At 31.9% G+C, this 19,566-nt stretch overlaps 2 protein-coding genes across 2 annotated transcripts; both read right to left on the bottom strand.

The window, feature by feature from the left end:
- Positions 1-520: 520 nt before the first annotated feature.
- LOC136990356 (lambda-crystallin homolog) lies at positions 521-9,830 on the bottom strand. Its single transcript, XM_067288750.1, is given in 7 exon segments — positions 521-964; positions 1,041-1,067; positions 1,070-1,145; positions 5,132-5,326; positions 5,405-5,566; positions 7,765-7,999; positions 9,595-9,830. Coding segments are annotated over 7 exon segments (957 nt in total). The 5' UTR covers positions 9,630-9,830; the 3' UTR covers positions 521-737.
- Positions 9,831-15,440: 5,610 nt separating this feature from the next.
- On the bottom strand, positions 15,441-18,148 carry LOC136990348 (uncharacterized). Its single transcript, XM_067288737.1, has 7 exons — positions 17,915-18,148; positions 17,059-17,599; positions 16,801-16,998; positions 16,213-16,317; positions 15,887-16,138; positions 15,706-15,826; positions 15,441-15,640 (listed from the first exon to the last, which is right to left on the bottom strand). The coding sequence occupies exons 1-7, from the start codon at positions 17,980-17,982 to the stop codon at positions 15,441-15,443; spliced, it is 1,485 nt and encodes a 494-aa protein (XP_067144838.1). The 5' UTR covers positions 17,983-18,148.
- Between the last annotated feature and the right edge of the window lie 1,418 nt (positions 18,149-19,566).

Consider the following 19,566-nt stretch of genomic DNA (forward strand, 5'->3'; position numbering starts at 1 on the left):
CTTCATTTTTGACAAATACTTCTGAACATTGTCATTCTTAAATAACAGTTAAGTTCAATCATTAAATGTATGATATTTGATTCTAAATTCACTTATATTCAAATAAATTACTTTCAATCAGTGCTGAACCGTCACTGTCCATTGTGGGCTAGCTGAACCCACAATGGATATGATTATAAAGATCTGTTAGTGCTGACAGTGTGAAGAGCAATAACATTTTATAATAATTCAGTGAAGTACACAACATTCAGTACTACCCTCACACTGTATATAATATCTAATCATAATTATATCTAAATATATTGGGAATCAAAGAAATGAATTTATTTTTATATAATTTGTTTAATATGTAAATGTACTTGATTGTTTCAATGTAAAATTTAGAAAATTATGATTTTCCTAACTTTACATTGAAACAACCAAGTAAAAACAAATGTTTTTATTTATTTATTTTTGAAAACCGAATTTATTACTACACAAGTATGCAGGAGTTTAAAAAATTAACACTAACATTAGGCTCTTAATTGCAAAATTATTTAATTTATTTTTAATAAAAATTTGCATAATCTCTAACAATTCAGATTCATATATAACGATTTAAAAATATTTTAGTTTTAACAAAAATTCACAATCGAATTGTCATATCTTGAATAAAACTTTGACTGTTCGGTACAAAAACGTACCAATTTCCGGTTGACGATTTGCACGTTTGTAATTTTAAAAGTAGCAGATTTTTTTTATTTGAGAGAAACACTTTCCACTCCTTTCTGCTTAAGTTTTGAGAGGACTGCTAGATTTTCATCTCTCCAAGCTCTTTTCTCAGGTAATTTATCCAAGGAAGTCATCTTACACAGATCTTCGTGTACCTTTTCCGCTAATCTACCTTCCATTCTCGGATTGGGCCCAAATGTTTCGGATACATTAAATATCCCTTCTGCGTAGCGATTGCAATAATCCAAAAATCCTATATGATTTAATTGTTATTATAGTGTGAAATGTAAATTAATAACAAAAAAATTACTCATTAATAATGTAATTACCATTAGCATTTAAATGAGCCGTTTCCAAGGACCAAGGAAAGCATATCTCATCCCTAAACCCTCTGACATTACTGCATCAACATCCTCAACAGACATAACACCATTCTGAAATATATATATTGCTTTAATATGTTTAAAAGAGAGAGATTCTAATAATAAAAAAAATATTTAAATTTAAAGAAATCTGTAAATTTGTCAATTAATGCAATTAATTAATTTTTTGTTTTCACTTTTAACTTATTCCTTTCCACCTTAGACACCAAGAAAGCCTTTTTAATTATACCCATTGTGGGTTTGACTTAACCTACAAAGAGGACAACTGGGTGGCGAGAAACAGAGCCCGGCAGCGCCGCTAGCTGTTTGAGCACCCGTGTGCAATACCGATTATGCCGCCCCGGTTTAACTACGACTACCTACGCCGAGCTTGCCGGCAATACCAATTTGCCGCCCGCGTGCGGTGCATGCCTTGCACACCCGCTTACGGCGGGCCCGACAGAGCCCAACATATTGGAGACAGACTAGGAGAACTGCTTAGCCAGATTCAATTCCCAGTCTCCAAGAGTGGTAGGCCAGTTCCCTAACTGAGTCAGCTGTCTAGACATCAATTAATGCCCTTATTTTATTAAAAAATTATAAATTTAGATATGTAATAAGTATCAAAATAGTTAAGTTAAACTTATTTTTTACACTTTATGCTTTTTGGACATCAATACCTCGATGTCCAAAAAGCATAGTGTAAAAAAATAAATTTCCAGTTATAATTAGACATTCAACTGGATAATCAATCATATTCGCAATTTCTCAAAACATACAAATAAAATCTACAGCCTTAATATTTTTTAAATTCATTAACATAATAATTATTATAGCAGCATTAAGTTTAAAATGCATAAATTTTACTATCTATTATATTAAATAATAATTAATACTTTGAAGTTACATGGATTTCTTATTAAAATCAATATACTTTATTTACAATTATAAAAGTAACTTCCTGAAGTCAGCTCTCTTTTATAAATTAATTATAATAGGCTCAAAATAATTATTTATAAGGGTTTCTGAAATAAGGATGAAATTTAAAGTAGAGTAGGTAATTTCTAAAAAATTAACTGTTGTTAAAATAATTTTAAAATTAAATTAGTTACACGATTTAATTTTAGATTAGTTACACTCCAGACGGCCAGCCTGTTAACGAGGCGTAAACCCACAATCAACTACCAGTATATAGTAGTTTTAAAATATCTTCCTAGCTTATCCTGTATGTATGTGTGATGAACTTACAAATTTACTCTTCAAGATATATTTAGCAAGTAACATCTTCCATAACTGAATGATACTAAATTTTAAAACTGTGAAACTGTATCATTTAAATACAAACGTTAAAACTGTTTGAGAAATAATTCTATCATAAATTAGTAATAGATGTAAAACACGATAGAATGCTAATATTATACCTACTTTGCTTATCTGTTATTTAATATAGAGACACAAATGTTTTTTTAAAGAATTATTCATTTTAATTTTTCGATAAGAAACAATATAAAATGGATTAATCCATTCCCAACTCCCAAAACAAAATCTTTTAAAACTGTATTTCATGCATAAAAATGCCTATAAAAGACAATATAATATTATTTTATCTATATCTATATATATATATAATAAATATAATATGTGTGCTGCCTTACTAAGGAAAAGGACTAGCTACAATTTTTTTCAAAGTTGGGTTAAGATTATTCTTGGCTCTAGCCATAAATACTTACACAAGTAATGTAATTATGGCCTTTTTTCCTGGAAATATGCCTCAATCCTGCACTTGTAGATGGAAGATTTTCTAACAATAGATAACTAGAGGCAGTAATATGAGTAATGTCTCTTCACAGAAAGAATTATATTTAACAAGAGTCTTGTTCTTGTTAGTAAGAGGATCTTACAAAACTCTCTGGCTGTCCTAAGGCACAGAGTTGTGTCTAGGAAAAAATGAAGATATTTTCAGCTCTTTCCTATAGTTTTATGACCTATGACACATTATTCTGTGAGTTGATAACTGCAATGGGTAGAATAAAAACTGGACACTTTTCACTTTTTTGGTGTACATTATCAAATCAATGGAAATATCTTCAGATGTTATAAAGTTGAAATTCTTTGGGCCTGCAGATAACTTCCACTACCAAGGAGAGTTTAGTCTTAAGAAAAAGGAAAGGGAATTTTTCCGACTACAAAGACACTACAGAGATAGCAACTTGAGGCATGTTGAAATAAAAGTAATGAACCAAGGACACTTTGTGGACTTGCCTGACCATATTGTACAAAGTTCAATCTCAAAAAATCTGTTCCAAGAGCATATGTTTGTATATGTGCTCTTACAACAGACAGTTTGTATATCAGTGTGGACTGGCAATAAATTTCTCATAAGACTGTCTCTGAAGCTGATTAAAAGGAAATGAACTTCCTGGCAGCAAAATCAATATGAGACAGTGCCCAATGCAAACACTTTGATGTAGCCCAGTTGAATATCTAAGGAAAAGAAGGAAGAGAATTATGCATCTGTTACTCCTAATGCCAGAATTGCACTATTTGTTTTGGAGACATTGTTGGTGGCAAATGTGGATGCCTTGTTGGATATAGAACAAACTTAAAATTCAATTTAAATAAAAAAGCATGATTACACAATCTAAACTTCAGGAAGCAAAAGTGTCAGAATCAAATATATAATAAATTTCTTCCTTAATTATTTTACTGATAATTCTTTTCTTATGGTTTTGTATTAATTGATGAGACTGTGTCTCATCTCTAAAATTGCACTGCTGTCAATGGCTGTACACCTTAGAGGTATGAAGGAGTACATGTCAGGAGTTGCAATTTGGCACAGAGTATCTGGTGCCCAAATTATGCGCACACAAAATAAACCAGACTTGTAGGTAGTCGGGGGACCGGGTCAAAATAAAATACAAAATACCGAGACTATTTCTACAAACAGGTGCGAGTGTCAGATTTTGCACATGCGTTGCTCGCACAATAATACGTGGTTGATACAAAAGCTAGAAAAAAATTGTACTATCAGTACTATCAGCTTTCATTACAGTAAACCTGAGTGAAAGGCAAATTGAAAATTTCCATATTCAAAAATCCATGGGCAAATTTGAGATGACGCACATGCTTACTTGAATAGAAAAATATCAATTAACAAAGTTTGCACTTGATACATGTACATACAAAATATTAAAACCAAACAATCTGACAAATTATATCAGGCTATAATATGCTACTATTTAATAATTAATTTTTAAGTAATTTTGCATAGAGATAGGTGTTAGGTGCCACTTTTGATAAATTTAATAATTATAAATAAATTAATGTTTAATTCACAGAGTTGTAGAAGAAAAGATTTGGTCCAGAGTGGGACTCAAACCCATAATTCCCACATACCAAGTGGATCAATTATCAATTACACTACCAAGACCTCCATCAGATTTTTGCCTCCAGAACTATTAATAATTTAGATATAACCATCCTGGTTACTCATGGTGACAACTGGAGATGACTTAAGTGTCACTTAATAGGCCTTCAATGATGACTAACTAGGATAGTTATAACTAAATTATTAATAGTTCTGAAGGTAAGGATTGGATGGAGGTCTGGGTAGCTTAACTGGCGATGCATCTGGTTTTTGAACTCTACACAAAATATCAGAATATCTGTGAGCAAGCCATCTACCACAAAGTGGAAAAGTAGAACATACAACTTATGGATCTTGTATACAATGCTATATGTATAACTTTAATGTCATTACAAACTTATCATTGCACAGTAACTTTTCAGACACCCTATACTTTGATGATATACTAATCAATTAAATAGGAAATTATATATACTCCATTTGTATATTGTGTTTTTAACAAAAAACTTCCTAATTGGAAAATAATGTGGAATGCTAAAATATGAAATTGTAACTAAATGACGTTTTGCATTACTTATTTGCAGTACATTATTAATTATTAATATTAACATAAAGTTTAAATAATAATGATTATGCCAGGCTCATGTGTTGAGATTATTATACAGAATTTTTATATTCACAAATAGCATACCTCTACTAATCTCCAGCATTCATCTAATATTGCATATTGAATACGATTCAATGCAAAACCTAAAATTTCTTTATGTAATATTACAGGTTTCTGTCCTATTTCAGTCAAGATACTTTTTGTGGTAGCTACAGTAGAAGGACTAGTCCAAGGTGCTGATACAACTTCAACTAATGGAACATAGTAAGGTGGGTTTACCTAAATAAATTTATATATTTAATTTCATAAATTAAAACAAATAAGTTATAAATTAAATATTGTTTTTTGCCAACTTACTGGATGAGCCACTATAACCTGCGAACGGTGTTTTAAATGTTCAGAGAATTTAGATGCCGGAAAACAGCTTGTTGAACTGGCTAAGATGACATTGTCATCTGCTACTTCATCCAAATCTTCAAATACTGATTTCTTTAAATCAACCCTTTCAAAAACACATTCCTAAAAATAAAAAAATTAATCCTTGTACAGTACATATATAAATATATATTTATGAAGTATGGTATCTAAACTAACTTTAAGGATTCAAAGAAACAGGATACTACAAAATAATTTAATTATCGCGTGACATTCTGTATTTTCTCACTTAAAGCAATCTCCTAAGTGACCACTTGTGACAATATACATGATTTGAAAAAAAAAATGTAAATTTATACTTAATGTATTTCATCATCATACGGCATTGCAATAATTACAACTATTTAAATCAACTGCTTTTTTAAAATAAATTCTAAACTCACTTCTCATATTTCTTCAGCAAAAATCAAAAGTTCTCATAAAAAATTCAAGTTAAAAGACCATTAGATTCAAAATTACAGCGCATTATGCACCATGTTTGATTCTTATCACAGAATTCATTAAAATTTTGGAAAGTTTCTGATAGACTAATAAGTGATTCAGTTTTGCTATCTATTGCTGTTTATATTAGCAATGATAACATGTATGATAGTAGACTTAAAATATGTTTTATCTACTCATAAAAATGGCATATTTCTTGGGAATTCTAGGAACTGCGGGACTAACAAAAGCAAAGTGCTTGTTAGCTTGTAAGATATTTACCTTAAAAATCAGATCTGGTTAAGACAGTAATATTTACATATATATTAAATGTATATGTATATACAGGGTGTTCAGAAATTCCCATTACAAACTTCTAGGACTTGTAGAGGGAGTGAGTATATAATATTTTGATTAGGAAACCATGTCTGGAAACTTACTGTTTCCGTTCTATGACGGTTCCAATTCAGATGTTTAACTCTTCCACTTCTGCTGAGGGAAAGAGAAAACATATAAACAAATGTGCTTAAGTGATAAATGGATGTTTCGTTATGCTTCCTTTCAAATAGTTACCTAATAATTGCATTGTGTCATGGTTAATTCAAATTCCTCAAGCGGAAATGGAAGAGTTAAACATCTGAATTGAAACCGTCGTAGAACGGAAACGGGTACGTTTCCGGACATGGGTTCCTAATCAAAATATCATGTACTCGCTCCCCTCTACAAGTCCTAGAAGTTTGTAATGGGAATTTCCGAACACCCCGTATATATATGTATACATTTAATATAATATGCACACACAACCTGGATATGATGCCACACAAACACAAGTTTGATTGGCTAGCATCTGTCAGATGATAGCAGTATTCATATTGGTCTGTCAATGTGATAAATTATATATATATATACACAGTACCTTGCCAAATTATTAAACCCATGCAAAAATTCATAATTTCTTAATTTTTATATAGTAGATCAATAATAATGCGATTGTCAATAGAATTATTTAAAATATTTATGCTTATTACGTATTTTGAAATAGAAAGTAATTTTTTGCATATATAAATTTTAATATAAATAAAATTTAAAAAATCAGAAATGAACATTGGTACTTTGTATGTTTACTGTTAACAGCCATTAGTACTTCTATACGACAAGGAATACTTTTTATACATTGTTTTTTATTTTTGTTCTCATCAATGCGTTGTGGTGCCGTATCTTAATAAGGACCTCTATCAGTTCTCTTTTTGTAGTAGAAAGTTGATTTTTCTTACATTTACAATGTTGCTATATAAAAAATTTATTATAAGTGTTTGTGATATAATAGAGAATAAGAATAACACAAAAAAATACTCATTCCTTAAACAATAGTAAAAAAGTACGGAATGATTTTAGTCAACGTGTCTAATAATTTGGCAAAGTACTGTAAATGTATATATGTATATATATATAATGCAATTTTTATAGTAAATTTGATTAGGCAAATTTAAAATTTGTCAAATCAAAACTTAAGCTAAAAATCATGATTTTGATGTCATCATATTCTCTATGTAATGTTTACTGTTTAAGGCAAAATGTATGTATGAAAACAGCTATTTTCAATTTTTTAAATAAAATGATTGCTTCATCCTGGATTTTAAATATTCATAGTTACAATTACAAAATAAGTAAAATTAAAAACTGCGATTCTACATATTATTAGGTTTATCTATGCAATACTTTGTAACATATGAATATCCTGCAATTATCTTAAATTATAAAAGCATGTAAAAGCTTAATTCTTTACAGCTACTTTCATTCACACAGATATCATATTTTACAATTACACAATAAACAGATTAACCAAAGTTTAAAAAAATTACTTGAACATATTTCGCATCTTTAACAGTTTCTTTTAAAGTTTTACATGGAGAAATAAGATTAAATTGTTGTTCCGCAGTTAATTTTCCTCTTAGTAAATTATTATTTTCTAATCTTTTTAACTCGTCCTTGATAATTTCGAGTGCGCTCTTGACTTGATTGCCGTCGATATCGTATAACGACACTCTGTAGCCGACCGACGCGAACAGCATCGCCCAACTTCGTCCAATAAAACCACTGAAAAATATCAGATATTTTTTTATTAAATAAATATATTTTTAAAATGTTTAGAAATAAAAACTATCATTAATTAAAAGATAATATTTGCTTGAAATTATATTATAAGATAAAGTTTCAAAGAAGACAAATATCTTAATCATAAAAATGGGGAGGTTCTTTATGAGATAAGATAGTAATAAAGATCTTAATTTCTAACTAACATTTACCATTTTAAGAATTTTTTTGATAATATAAATTTTCTGTTTAACTAAACTTTAAAAGCAGTCTGTACTTTCAGCACTGAATCTCTTTAGATATTAAAATTTATAATCACATCTTTTAAGTTATTTTATTAGTAATTTTAATATCTATATAATAAAATTGTTCAAGTTTATATATTTCTGATGACATTAATTAAAGTTAAAACCGCTCGATTTTCACAAAAAATTACATAAAATATGTAAAATTGCTTTCAAAGCCGAAGTAGCGAATATTCTTAAACTGTGATTTTGAAAAAATTAATTTGGTGACTCTTAGAAGTCTATATAATAATTATTTTAATAATTAATGTTCTTAATTTTAAGTCTTTCCAATTACAGATCCAAACCTGTAGTTGGAAAGACTTACAATTAAAAAATAACAACAAAAATAAATATCCTAATTGTGTTTTAATCATTCAAAATTATATTTATAACAAAACTAAATATTAAATTATATTTTACTGGATGAATTTTAATATGAAAATCAGCTGCATGCTAAATTATTGCATCAAATTGATTAATTTTCCTCTTAAATTATTTTCTAACCTTTCCACCTCATCTTTTTGATGATTTGCAGTGCTTAACTCGTTTGCTTTCAATATTACGTAACAATACTCCGTGCCTACCGACGCAAACGACATTGTCCGACTTTATCCACAAAACCGCTTTTAACTCGATCGGAGTGGAATTTGCTAATTTTTTAAAAACCGTCCGGTGTTTTGGACGGATTACTTCACCCAGTAAGTACTTTTACACGCCGTTTACTCGTTTAATAGTATTAATGCATAGTTATACGTAGCATATTCTTTCACGTTTTGTTTTAATATATTTCTAGACAAAAAAACACTTTGTTAACGAGTTAAAGCGTCGGCCTACCACTCCGGGGATCGAGATCGAATCCGAGCCGGCAACTCCCCGGGAATATCCGGACGTGCCAAATTTAGTCCCGGCCACCCGGCCAAATCCACTACGAATAAAAGACCTTCTTAACGTACAAAAGAGACAATTACGAAAATGAAAAAATGTATACATTAGTTTGTTATGTATTAAGTTAATAATTATTATGTCTAGTATAGCATAACATGTAATTTTTTAACAACAAACATTTATATAAACTTCTTATTTATTATATTAATTTGGTTGCCTTTCTTAGGTTTATTCGATTAAAAAATAAAGAATTATTTGGCAAAATTTCTGCAAATGACACGTGTGAATTTATTGAATTCACGTGTCATTTGCACTTCATTAAATATGTATATTTCGTAAGAAACTGATTAGTTTCTTATGAAATATACGTATTTAACGAAGTATCGATTAATACGAATTATATAAGGAAATATTAGACTAAATCACCTTCCTATTACTCCAATTTTCTGGTTTTTTGCCATTTTTCTGTGGAGAATGGTATAGAAACGTCTGCTTCGGATGAATTAACTTAAAATTGTGTACTTTGATTTAAACTTATCTCGATAACTCGTCACGTGGGGGGAAAACTGATGTCACGAACTAAGCTTTTGAATTAACGAACTCGACATGATTTTTTTAAAGTTTGATCATCCTAATGATTAATTTTAATTTAAAAAGTGCTCAAGTATAAATATACTAAAACATCTACGTTACAGAATAAGAAGCACACAACTACCGTTGCGTGGCGCTCTGATCGTCCGTGTGACTGGCTATAGAACTTTTATTTTATTATTATTATTTTTTTTTTTGCCGATTACGCCCTGTGGGCATTAAGAGTGCCTCATTTAGCCAGCCCATTATGGGTTCGGCTAGGCCCACAATGGGCGGCCGGACGGACTACCTCCGAAAAATTCCTGGGGATTTTTCGACCCGTCCGGATTCGATCCCGGATCCCCCAGAGCGGCGTGTTGTCGCTAGGGTTTCTCAAACGGGATCTCGATTGTTTTCTTTAACCCGGAAAATTTTTCTTATCCCGGGAAATCCCGCAAATTTCTTAAAAATTCACTTTTTTTCTTATTTTATGTTAAAGTTGAGGAAATTTTGCAAATAGAAAGTATAATTAACTCATAAACTGTCAGAATACATTTGTATTTATTAATTTTAAACCTACTTATTAGTTTTTTAAATTTTTGCTCGTTATGGCATGACACAAATGGTCAATAGTCAATACGTAGCTTATCTGCGGCTCTGAAAATTCTTTACTTGTCAGAACCTGTAATATCTGGAATAACTGCACTTACGCTGTCTTAATTTTTAACCATGCCCAGTAGCTTCAATAACTGCGTAACGCCAGGTTGTGCAAATTGGCAAGGATACAAACGAATGTGAAGTCTGCGGGTGCGAAGTTTTTCTTCGTAAACCCGATTATTAAAGACAAACGAACTGCCGACTTATCGGGCTGTAAACTGATGTTTCTATTGAAACAGTCCAGGTAGACAAATCGAGAATACTAGACAGCGAAAGAAATACTACGATCTGGAAAATGAACTAGAAATCTTCCAGGCTACGGGTGAAAAAACACAACATCTGTTTTCTCTTAAATGCATTAAAGACGATTTCACCCACACGAATCAAATCGGAAAGGGCATTCTCGGGGCAGGCTTTTCATTAGTTAAATAAGAACTGAATCGAGTGATTGGAGTATTGATCGTCTTTGCCTTTTAAAATCTTATTATAAAAATTTACAATAATATTTTGTATTATGTTTTATTTAAAAACGAAAATCACTTTTTAAGTTAGAAGTTTGATCTAAGTTCATTTTTAAAAAATTTTCAACTCAATTCAAAGCATTTTTTTGTTGTATGCAGTTTCAAGCAAACTTTAATAAATTTTTTCTATTTGTGAAAATTTCTACTTAATTAAAATGTAACTTTTAATATGATTTTGGAGGTTGCGGAACGTATTAAATTACTTTAAAAAATGAAAAATAATTATATCATTTGATTTCAAGATATTTTGTCTATCTGAAAAATAATTAATTCTATCCCGGAATACCGGGACAAGCAAAAGACCAAGCAAATGAGAAACACTAGTTGTCACCTTGACCGCTTGGCTATCCGGCTGTTAAAAATTATTGATTTTACTCTGTTTTTCATTTTTAAATTAAACTAGAAACCACAGCTAGAAACAAAGGAAATTGAACAGCACAATACATTAAAATCGAAACTAATGACGTCATTCTCGTTAAACGGAAGATATAAATCACGTGATTATTTAGTACCATGCTTCAGCCGGTGGTGCGTTACATGGCTTTAGTCACGTAATTTTCTCGAAGTTGACCATCTGTGTCTCTAATCTGTGGTTTACACGTTGGGTGGAAAAAAAATTGCTAAATGTGTATGGAAAACAATATATTATTGTAATTTATTGCAACTTTAAACTGTATTACAACACTTATATTTTGCAGATGATTCATCGTGAAGATCATTTCTGAAGTTTCAACTCGAACTAAAATGCCAATCCCTTAGGGTGCGACTATGCAGATGTGAGCCAGAATATGTGGCGAGAAGAGGCGATGACGTTTCACGCTCTCTGTTTCTCGCCCTCGTTTATTACCACAATAAAGGCGAGAGCGAGAAACAGAGAGGGTGAAACGTCATCGCCTCTTTTCGCCACATATTCTCGCTCGCTCGGAAAATTCTCTGCATAGTCGCACCCTAACACTTTCGATTGCACGCAGGCAACTGTTATGTACTATCTGTCTCAGTAATTATATAGCGCGTCTATTTTGTGCTATATTATTGTTGCAGTAATTAAGTGAATATAATACATATATTTTAAAGTTATATATATTTTTAATAAGAATTATAGTTCGTTTATTATTTTGCTAATTTTTTGGCCAATAGATGGCGCTACGTGTAAATCAGTAAATCGAATATAGATAAAAATCAATTTACAGGAATTCAATAGATATTTTGGATCGAGATATACGACATTATATAAATTATAAGTACTAAAACGTAACTACCGAGTTTCGTAGCAACTGGTCGGACGACCTAGGAATGTACAGCGAACAAACAAAGAAACAACATTCTCGTTTATTAATACATTGATTTACGATATGTAAATATCATTCACAACGATTTACGATAAGTTGTATAGTGATTTATTTAAGACAGGCCTATTTGTTCAAATGGAACATAAATCGATGTTTTGACGTAAGAGATAGAAAATTTTGATGTAAGGACATAACTACTATAATTCAAGTGAAGCATTTTCCCTCTATCCATAGGAACAAGAGCATTCGATTGTACTGCAAGTATGAAATCATAATGGTTACAAACAAGTATATCGAATCTTTGTATGGATGGTATTCGATACAAGTAATTATATAAAATGGATTTTCCGTTATTGAATGTACCGTATCACATTGGTTGTAATTCCTATCTATAAAAAACTGTTTTTACTACGTTCGAACAGATGCAGACAACACCAACAAATTCTTGCTTCATTTGGAAGTGTCAGCCCCTGATTTCTGTTATGAGAGTTTTCGGATTGGATTTTATAGCTGCGTGCCCGTGTAGAAGGCCCAGAACTGGTCGCTCTGCATTATTTTTCACACTTTATACGCACCTGATCGAGCTCCTTTTCTGGATAGCAGTAATACATCTTTCAACAACGTTAATAGCTTCGGATGTTTACTGCAGCGAACTATTTCTAATCTTTGAAAATTACTCCTTCCATGGCAAAATAACTATCTTGGTAGTAACTTTGTATTTTGCTATGCAATATAGCATCGTAAAAAGGAGAAAGATCTTCCTTCACTATTTAAAAAGCAGTTACGATGGCGAAGAGGAATTCATCCACGAGATTGAACAATACGTTTTGAGTTATTTTTTATTCGCTTTATTTATGCAAATCTGTTTTTTCTTTATTGTGGCATTTCTTACTTATTCTACAATCGCTAAAATACAAAGCAACGATAGAGTAACTTTCATCTGTTCTGTTGCTTTCCAAATCAAATATATTTTTATTTGTTCCCATGCATTCTCTCTCTTTCTGTTCTTCGTATTGATTTTTGTAATCGTAGCTAAAAGATTGACGAAATTGTCCATACTGTTGCAACTTTCAGACAGTGCAACGGAGACGTATCTACAAGGTCTGATGGTAAAACTTGTAGAGGTGTGGGAACTTTTTGAAGAATTGAACGAAAAATGGAAGTTCCTTCTTCCTATAATTTATGTCCATTTTATGTACGAATCCTGCTTCTTTTCTTACGGCGCAATTTTTGTGAAGATGGTAATAACCATGCGTGTCGTCATCGTTGCGATTGCATTCTTATTGGTAACTGGAACCTTGTATTCGGCTTGGGCATTATCAGCATTTACATCAATTGTAAATACTCGTCCATAATGTTGCCATTAGTAACCATAAGTAGAAATACATTCTCTCAGCAGAACATAATAATAATAATAATAATTTCTTTTTAGATTTATGATGATTTCATTTCTTTGGGGAAATTCTACACTTTGAATTTATCCCGAGAATATAAATTAAAGGTAAAAATGTTTAGACTCGCACTTTATATTGGCTTGATTACATTTATAACCAAATCTTTTTCAGATTGTTGGTTTCATGAAAAGATTTGGAGGTAGACCCTTCGGAATCTCCATCGCGGGATTTTTCTTCGTGAAGAGAAATTTTCTAATTAGGGTCAGTATAAACAAGAAATTGTTTTTGTCTACTCGAATTTTATAGCGAAAATGAAAGATTACCCTTATAATATCTGTATGCTAATATAATTTTATACTGTTTATAGATGATTAGTGGATTTTACTCAGTTTTCTCTTCTCTGATTCAAATAACCGGAGTTCTTAGGAAAGAGAAGTGCTCTTCAAAACTTGTTCAAAATTTTTCAGTTAGGAACGGAACATCTTAAACATAATGGCGGACCATCGCACAGGCGCAATAAGAACGCGCTAGGGACCTCCGAAAGTAGCGACTTTGAAAACGTTAAGAAAATCCAGAAAACTCCTCGTGGCCAACTCGTTGTAGAGGTGCGAACTCACGACCAAGCTAATTTATGCACAGACTAGAAGTTAACACTAATATTCCGATCAGCTGCCGATTTTGTAAGCAGGGCCTAGTGCACAGATGCCAGGGGACTATGATGCTGTTAAGACAGCCCCGAACTTTCTATAAACAAAGTTATTTTTCAGTTGTAACTATAGTTATTCTTACACAATATTTATACTAACGAATCATAAATTTTAGTGTAATATAGTTAATCGGGACCTCGGCCTGCCTCCAGCGCCCCCTAGATTTACTCACCGCCCACACGGGGCGGTAGCGCTCACTTTGAAAACCACTGGTCTAGAAGAAATATAAAAACAGTAGTCTCTGCATCTAGTAAATTATGTGTAAAGTTATAATTTAAATGTAATCGATTGAATTATTTAATGTATCGAGTGATGAAATATTTTATTTTAAAATAATTTCATTTTCACAGGTATCATAGTCAAATTGTTTATTATTAGAAAGTATTTGTGACATAATCTTTAAAGTATTTGTACAATATTCAATAAAATTTATTATGATCGAAAACCCCGGAGTTTTTCGAGTGGTCCGTTCCAGACACGTCGAACCCCGCCCGTCCCATTGCGGGTCGGGTCGAACCCGGAACGATATTGCTATAAATCTTTTTGCATTCTATTACCGAATAGGCCAGGCCCGTAACGTGGGCAGCTCAGCGATAAGGGACTCGAAGTATCCGAGACAGACCCGTAACAGCCGTGCCATAAAACAATGCCATAAAAATTTTATGGCACCGGTGTTTTCAACACCGTTTATTTATGGAAATCAAATTCATGTATATAGAGCTATAGACTAGTATAATTTATTTTGTGGTTTACTACTTTTTAATTTGTAAAAATACGCTGTCAACCATTTTAATTTAAAATTCAACACCTCAAAACAAGAGATACCCAGAAAGTGAGCAACTTTTAAACAAAGTGTATATTTTACACCTTTATATTTGCTGCTTATAGTTTATTATTATAAGAAAATCATTGAGTGTATTAATAAATTTATTTAAATTTGTGACTGAGAAATTAACAAACTTTACTTAAAATTATAAAAAAAAGATACGTTCTCGTGGTGAGGACAAACTCTTTTTTTGACAAAGTCTTAAATAAAAGTAAACAAATGAATGTAAAATATGCTATTTTATAGCATATTTCTATAAATAAATTTAAAAGAATTCTTTCCCGAGTAAAAGTATACTCTGTACGAATTCAAAATTTAATCAAGTAAGTATCTACGCTGGTACTGTAGCAAGGCGTCTGGAAATTATGTCCCGTTGTTAATATAATAAATGGCTTAAACAGAGGGCAATGTATACTCCACAGGTTTATATTTTCGGTAACGTTGTATCTCTGCGTATCCACACGATTGTCTTTATCTATTGGCCAATTGATAATTCCCCCGCAAGAAGCTAAAATATTGAAAAAAATACGTTTATACTGAAATAAAATCAGATATATACAAAAAGTTACTTACTGCCGATGTATATCTCTCGGTAACACGGAGACCAACAAAAACACGATGCAATTTCGTTGGGTAAAAAGTCTTGATAGATATTAAGTGCCTTGTTCATATTACGAAAATCGAAAATTACTATCTGAAAATTTTGATTTTTCATAAATTACTTGGGCTAAACAAGGTAGAGATTTGAGTTTACCTTTTTCTTGCAGCCGAAGGCAATCAGATGATCTCCGCTTGTGGCGCATTCCATGCTGAATACTTTTTCCGACAGACTCTTGTACAGGCAGCAGTAATTGGATCTAAGATCGAAAATTTTGACGTCGTCTTTTTTATCGATCATTATCAAACATTTTTCCATTTGTCCCATTGCAAATCGCGCGTTGCAATATGAAGATCCCGCGTGTTGGTAATCTACCGAAGATTTTATCTCGTTTGTAAAACTGTCGTGCTGAAGTTCGAAGACAAAATCGATATCGAGTAAATAAATTTATGGTTAAAAGTACTTTATAAATTTAAATATACCTCTAGTGACCATACGGTACATTTTCCGTCCGTCTGCACCGTCGAAATTAACATAGGATCCCAAACGTTCCAGTCGACTGATATTATTGGATTTGATCTGCCACCCTGAAATTTTATTTACAAATTCTTTCTTATGGCGTAATTAATCCTAAATGTATGAAACGTCTTGATTTCTAGTCGTCGGCACGACTAGAAATCAGGATGACATAGACTTGTTATGGCTCTAAGCTCTAACAAGTGACAGGGTCTTCTTTCTACCAAATAATGATACATACAAATGTGAGGCCTTAAGTTATACTCTGAGATTACAGATTTGCCAATCGCGTTACGTGCAAATTTACTACTACATTAATCCCTCTTTGGGGTGTATTTTGAATATATTGGGTTTAATTCAAGGTTTATCGTTTGAGGATGCTCTTTGCATGTACTTATCCATGTTTTGTAGAGAGAAAAACAACTTTCGTAGTTATCTATCAAAAAACTAAACTAGCCACGAAGCTACATTCAATAAATTTCGATTCAAAACGATTGATGGGTGAAGCTTCGTGGCTATTTTATACTTAAACTAATTAAAAACATTTCACTTACTTCTACAAATACTTTTTTCAAGATCAACTGCCTATCTTCATACTGAAAAATTCTTAAATCCTGAGAAGCGATGGCTATAAGTTCTGGATATAAGCCATATAAATCGGGAATCCACGCGGTTTGATTTATTTCATTAGGAGCCATTTGATCGCATTCCTCGTAAGGAAGAATCTCGTCCGTATAATTTAATATCCTGATCTAAATGAATATATATATTATTAAAATTATAAGAAAAATATAAAATTCTTGTCAACTTACCCGATTATAATTTTGTATGGAGCAGCCAAACGAAATCTTGAAAGACTTATCGGTATTCAGGGAAGAACTGCAATTGGTAGTGATGTAAGGCGAATTGTAACTGGACAGCTTTTTCAATCGAAACGGTGGAAGCACGGTGGACTCTCTGACCTCTTCGTATTGGCCACTGCCGTTTCTATACGATAAATTGCCTTCCGAATCCATTTTGTACGACGGTGATTCGTAACGATTATTTCTAGCTTGAAGAGATTGAAATATGCTGTTACACTTTTGTGTAGTGTATAAAAATCGTTCGTAACCCCACAAGTAATCTCTTTCTATAGTCGTTCGCTGAAGAATAGGATGGCATTTAGGTTCTTCGTAGAAAATCCTTTCGCAATTAGTTAATTGAGGTATTCTATCGAAATTTACGTATCTTATTGTTCCGTCCGAAAATATGCCATTCTTATCTTCTCGATAAGAAAATCTTCTAGGCGATTGAGAAATTTGTCTGATACCATTAGTACCCAATAGAGTTGTAGGTACTAAAGCATTAATATCTCTAAAAGTTTCAAAGAAGTAGTTAAAATTTTTGTTATTGTTACCTATGGTTCCAAGATGGCGGCTCGTCTGATTCCAGCAAGGAAACAGTGGGGACGCACGTTCTAACCTAACCTAACCTATTCTAATAATTTTGTCGGTAATAATTACGGTAATTTATTAGAATAGGTTAGGTTAGGTTAGAACGTGCATCCCCACTGTTGCATATCCCCTTCTTCTATTTGCTGGAATCAGAGACGAGCCGCCATCTTGGAACCATAGGTAACATTAACCCAAAAGTTTTAAATTTGCATTCTAATCATTCAACGTACCGTACCTGTGGTTTTCTGTTTGACAATAAAATCCTCGAAGGGAAACGTTATCTTGATAGCGATAAGAAAACATTTCGTACAGAAACTATTTTTCTCTGTACTAAAATAAAACTTAAAATTTTATGTATATCCTTGACCGTTGCAACACGCCTTGTTATTGAACTGATTTTCATAAGTTTTTATCCACTCCAAGGAACTGAATTCTGATTGATAACGTTTATAAATGGCACAGATACACCTTTCTTAAATTAAATAATTCGGAAATATCTTTATAGTATACATAACAATCGGGAAAAAAACTTTACTGCTTAATATTTGATAATTTATATGCAAATACAACGCGACGAGAAATTCACATTTGCATATCACACTCAGAAATTATTTTAATGTTACACCCATTAAAGATAGAATTAAAAAAAAATTAGTAAGTCTTGTGTATAAAAGTAAAAATTCAATGAGAATACTTTGCGATAGAATTTAATATGGAGGATAGGATTGGATTAGTGAGATCAGGCAAAGCAATACATCACAAGCGGCGCAACAACAACTTGCCAATATTCGATGTTCTGTTTAAAATTCTGAATGCATATTCAAGCTTTTCCCTTAATGGTTATCCTGTCTCGTGAATAGGAGGTTTATGGACGAACATACATCTTACGGCTGAGAATAAAACCTTCGAGATGGTTCCCTGGTTTCGAATGGAATGAATCTTTCCGAAACTAAATTCAACCGACAGAATAACTATAAAATACTTATAAAATTTCTTTTAGCATAAAATTTTGGATGATGTTACCCTTGGTGCCAAGATGGCGGCTCGTCTCTGATTCCAGCAAGGAAACAGTGGGACGCACGTTCTAACCTAACCTAACCTTTTCTAATAAATTACCATAATTATTAGCAACCAAATTATTAAAATATAGAATAGGTTAGGTTAGAACGTGCGTCCCACTGTTTCCTTGCTGGAATCAGACACGAGCCGGCATCTTGGCACCTAAGGTAACATTAACCAAAATTGTAAGTGAAGTGATGGAATAAGGCAAAGGAACACGTGAGGGATATACCATGGGGGTTTTACTCCCTTTTATCATTTGCTATTATCATTAAATAAAACTCATTTTTACCCTGAAAATTAAGCTTTTTGACGTTTTATAATAATAAATAATATAAAAACTTTTTAAAAATAAAATCTCATAACAGATGGAGCCACAAATTTTCAACTTTCTTGGCGGAAAGTTGCTAAAATAGTTGTTAGATTTTTTATTTTTTTACTCTTTTCATTTTGTGGATACTAAAAAAGCCTTTTTTTTAGGACTGCGGGCATTCGACCGGGCTCACAATTCTGTCCAGAGTATCTCTCAGGGTATAACTGCATAGTTAACGTATACAGTAGTGTATTCACTATATATAACTGTGGCATTAATGCTTAAAAATTATTGCATATGGCTAATATTTATTACATTAAAACATCAGAAAATATCTAAAGACAACTGATTTTTACCCCTATGAAACAAATAAGCCTGTCCTTAAAAAGTAAACAAGAAGAGTTTTAGTATTCTTACCTATATTTTGAATTATGAAAGACTAAAAGAAGGTTATTTATAGTTTTTCAGTTTCGATATAAATTTATTATCAGGTTATAAAAGCGAATTTTAGACAG

This window comes from Centruroides vittatus, unplaced genomic scaffold (assembly GCF_030686945.1).
Source record: "Centruroides vittatus isolate TY-2023 unplaced genomic scaffold, ASM3068694v2 scaffold_907, whole genome shotgun sequence".
Taxonomy (NCBI): domain Eukaryota; kingdom Metazoa; phylum Arthropoda; class Arachnida; order Scorpiones; family Buthidae; genus Centruroides; species Centruroides vittatus.

Coding starts and splice junctions, on each gene's coding strand:
- LOC136990348 (XM_067288737.1), bottom strand. CDS start 17,982: ATGTTTTCTTATCGCTATCAAGATAACGTTTCCCTTCGAGGATTTTAT. Junction 16,999..17,058: donor CCATACAAAATTATAATCGG/GTAAGTTGACAA, acceptor ATATTCATTTAG/ATCAGGATATTAAATTATAC. Junction 16,318..16,800: donor TGAAAAAAGTATTTGTAGAA/GTAAGTGAAATG, acceptor ATAAAATTTCAG/GGTGGCAGATCAAATCCAAT.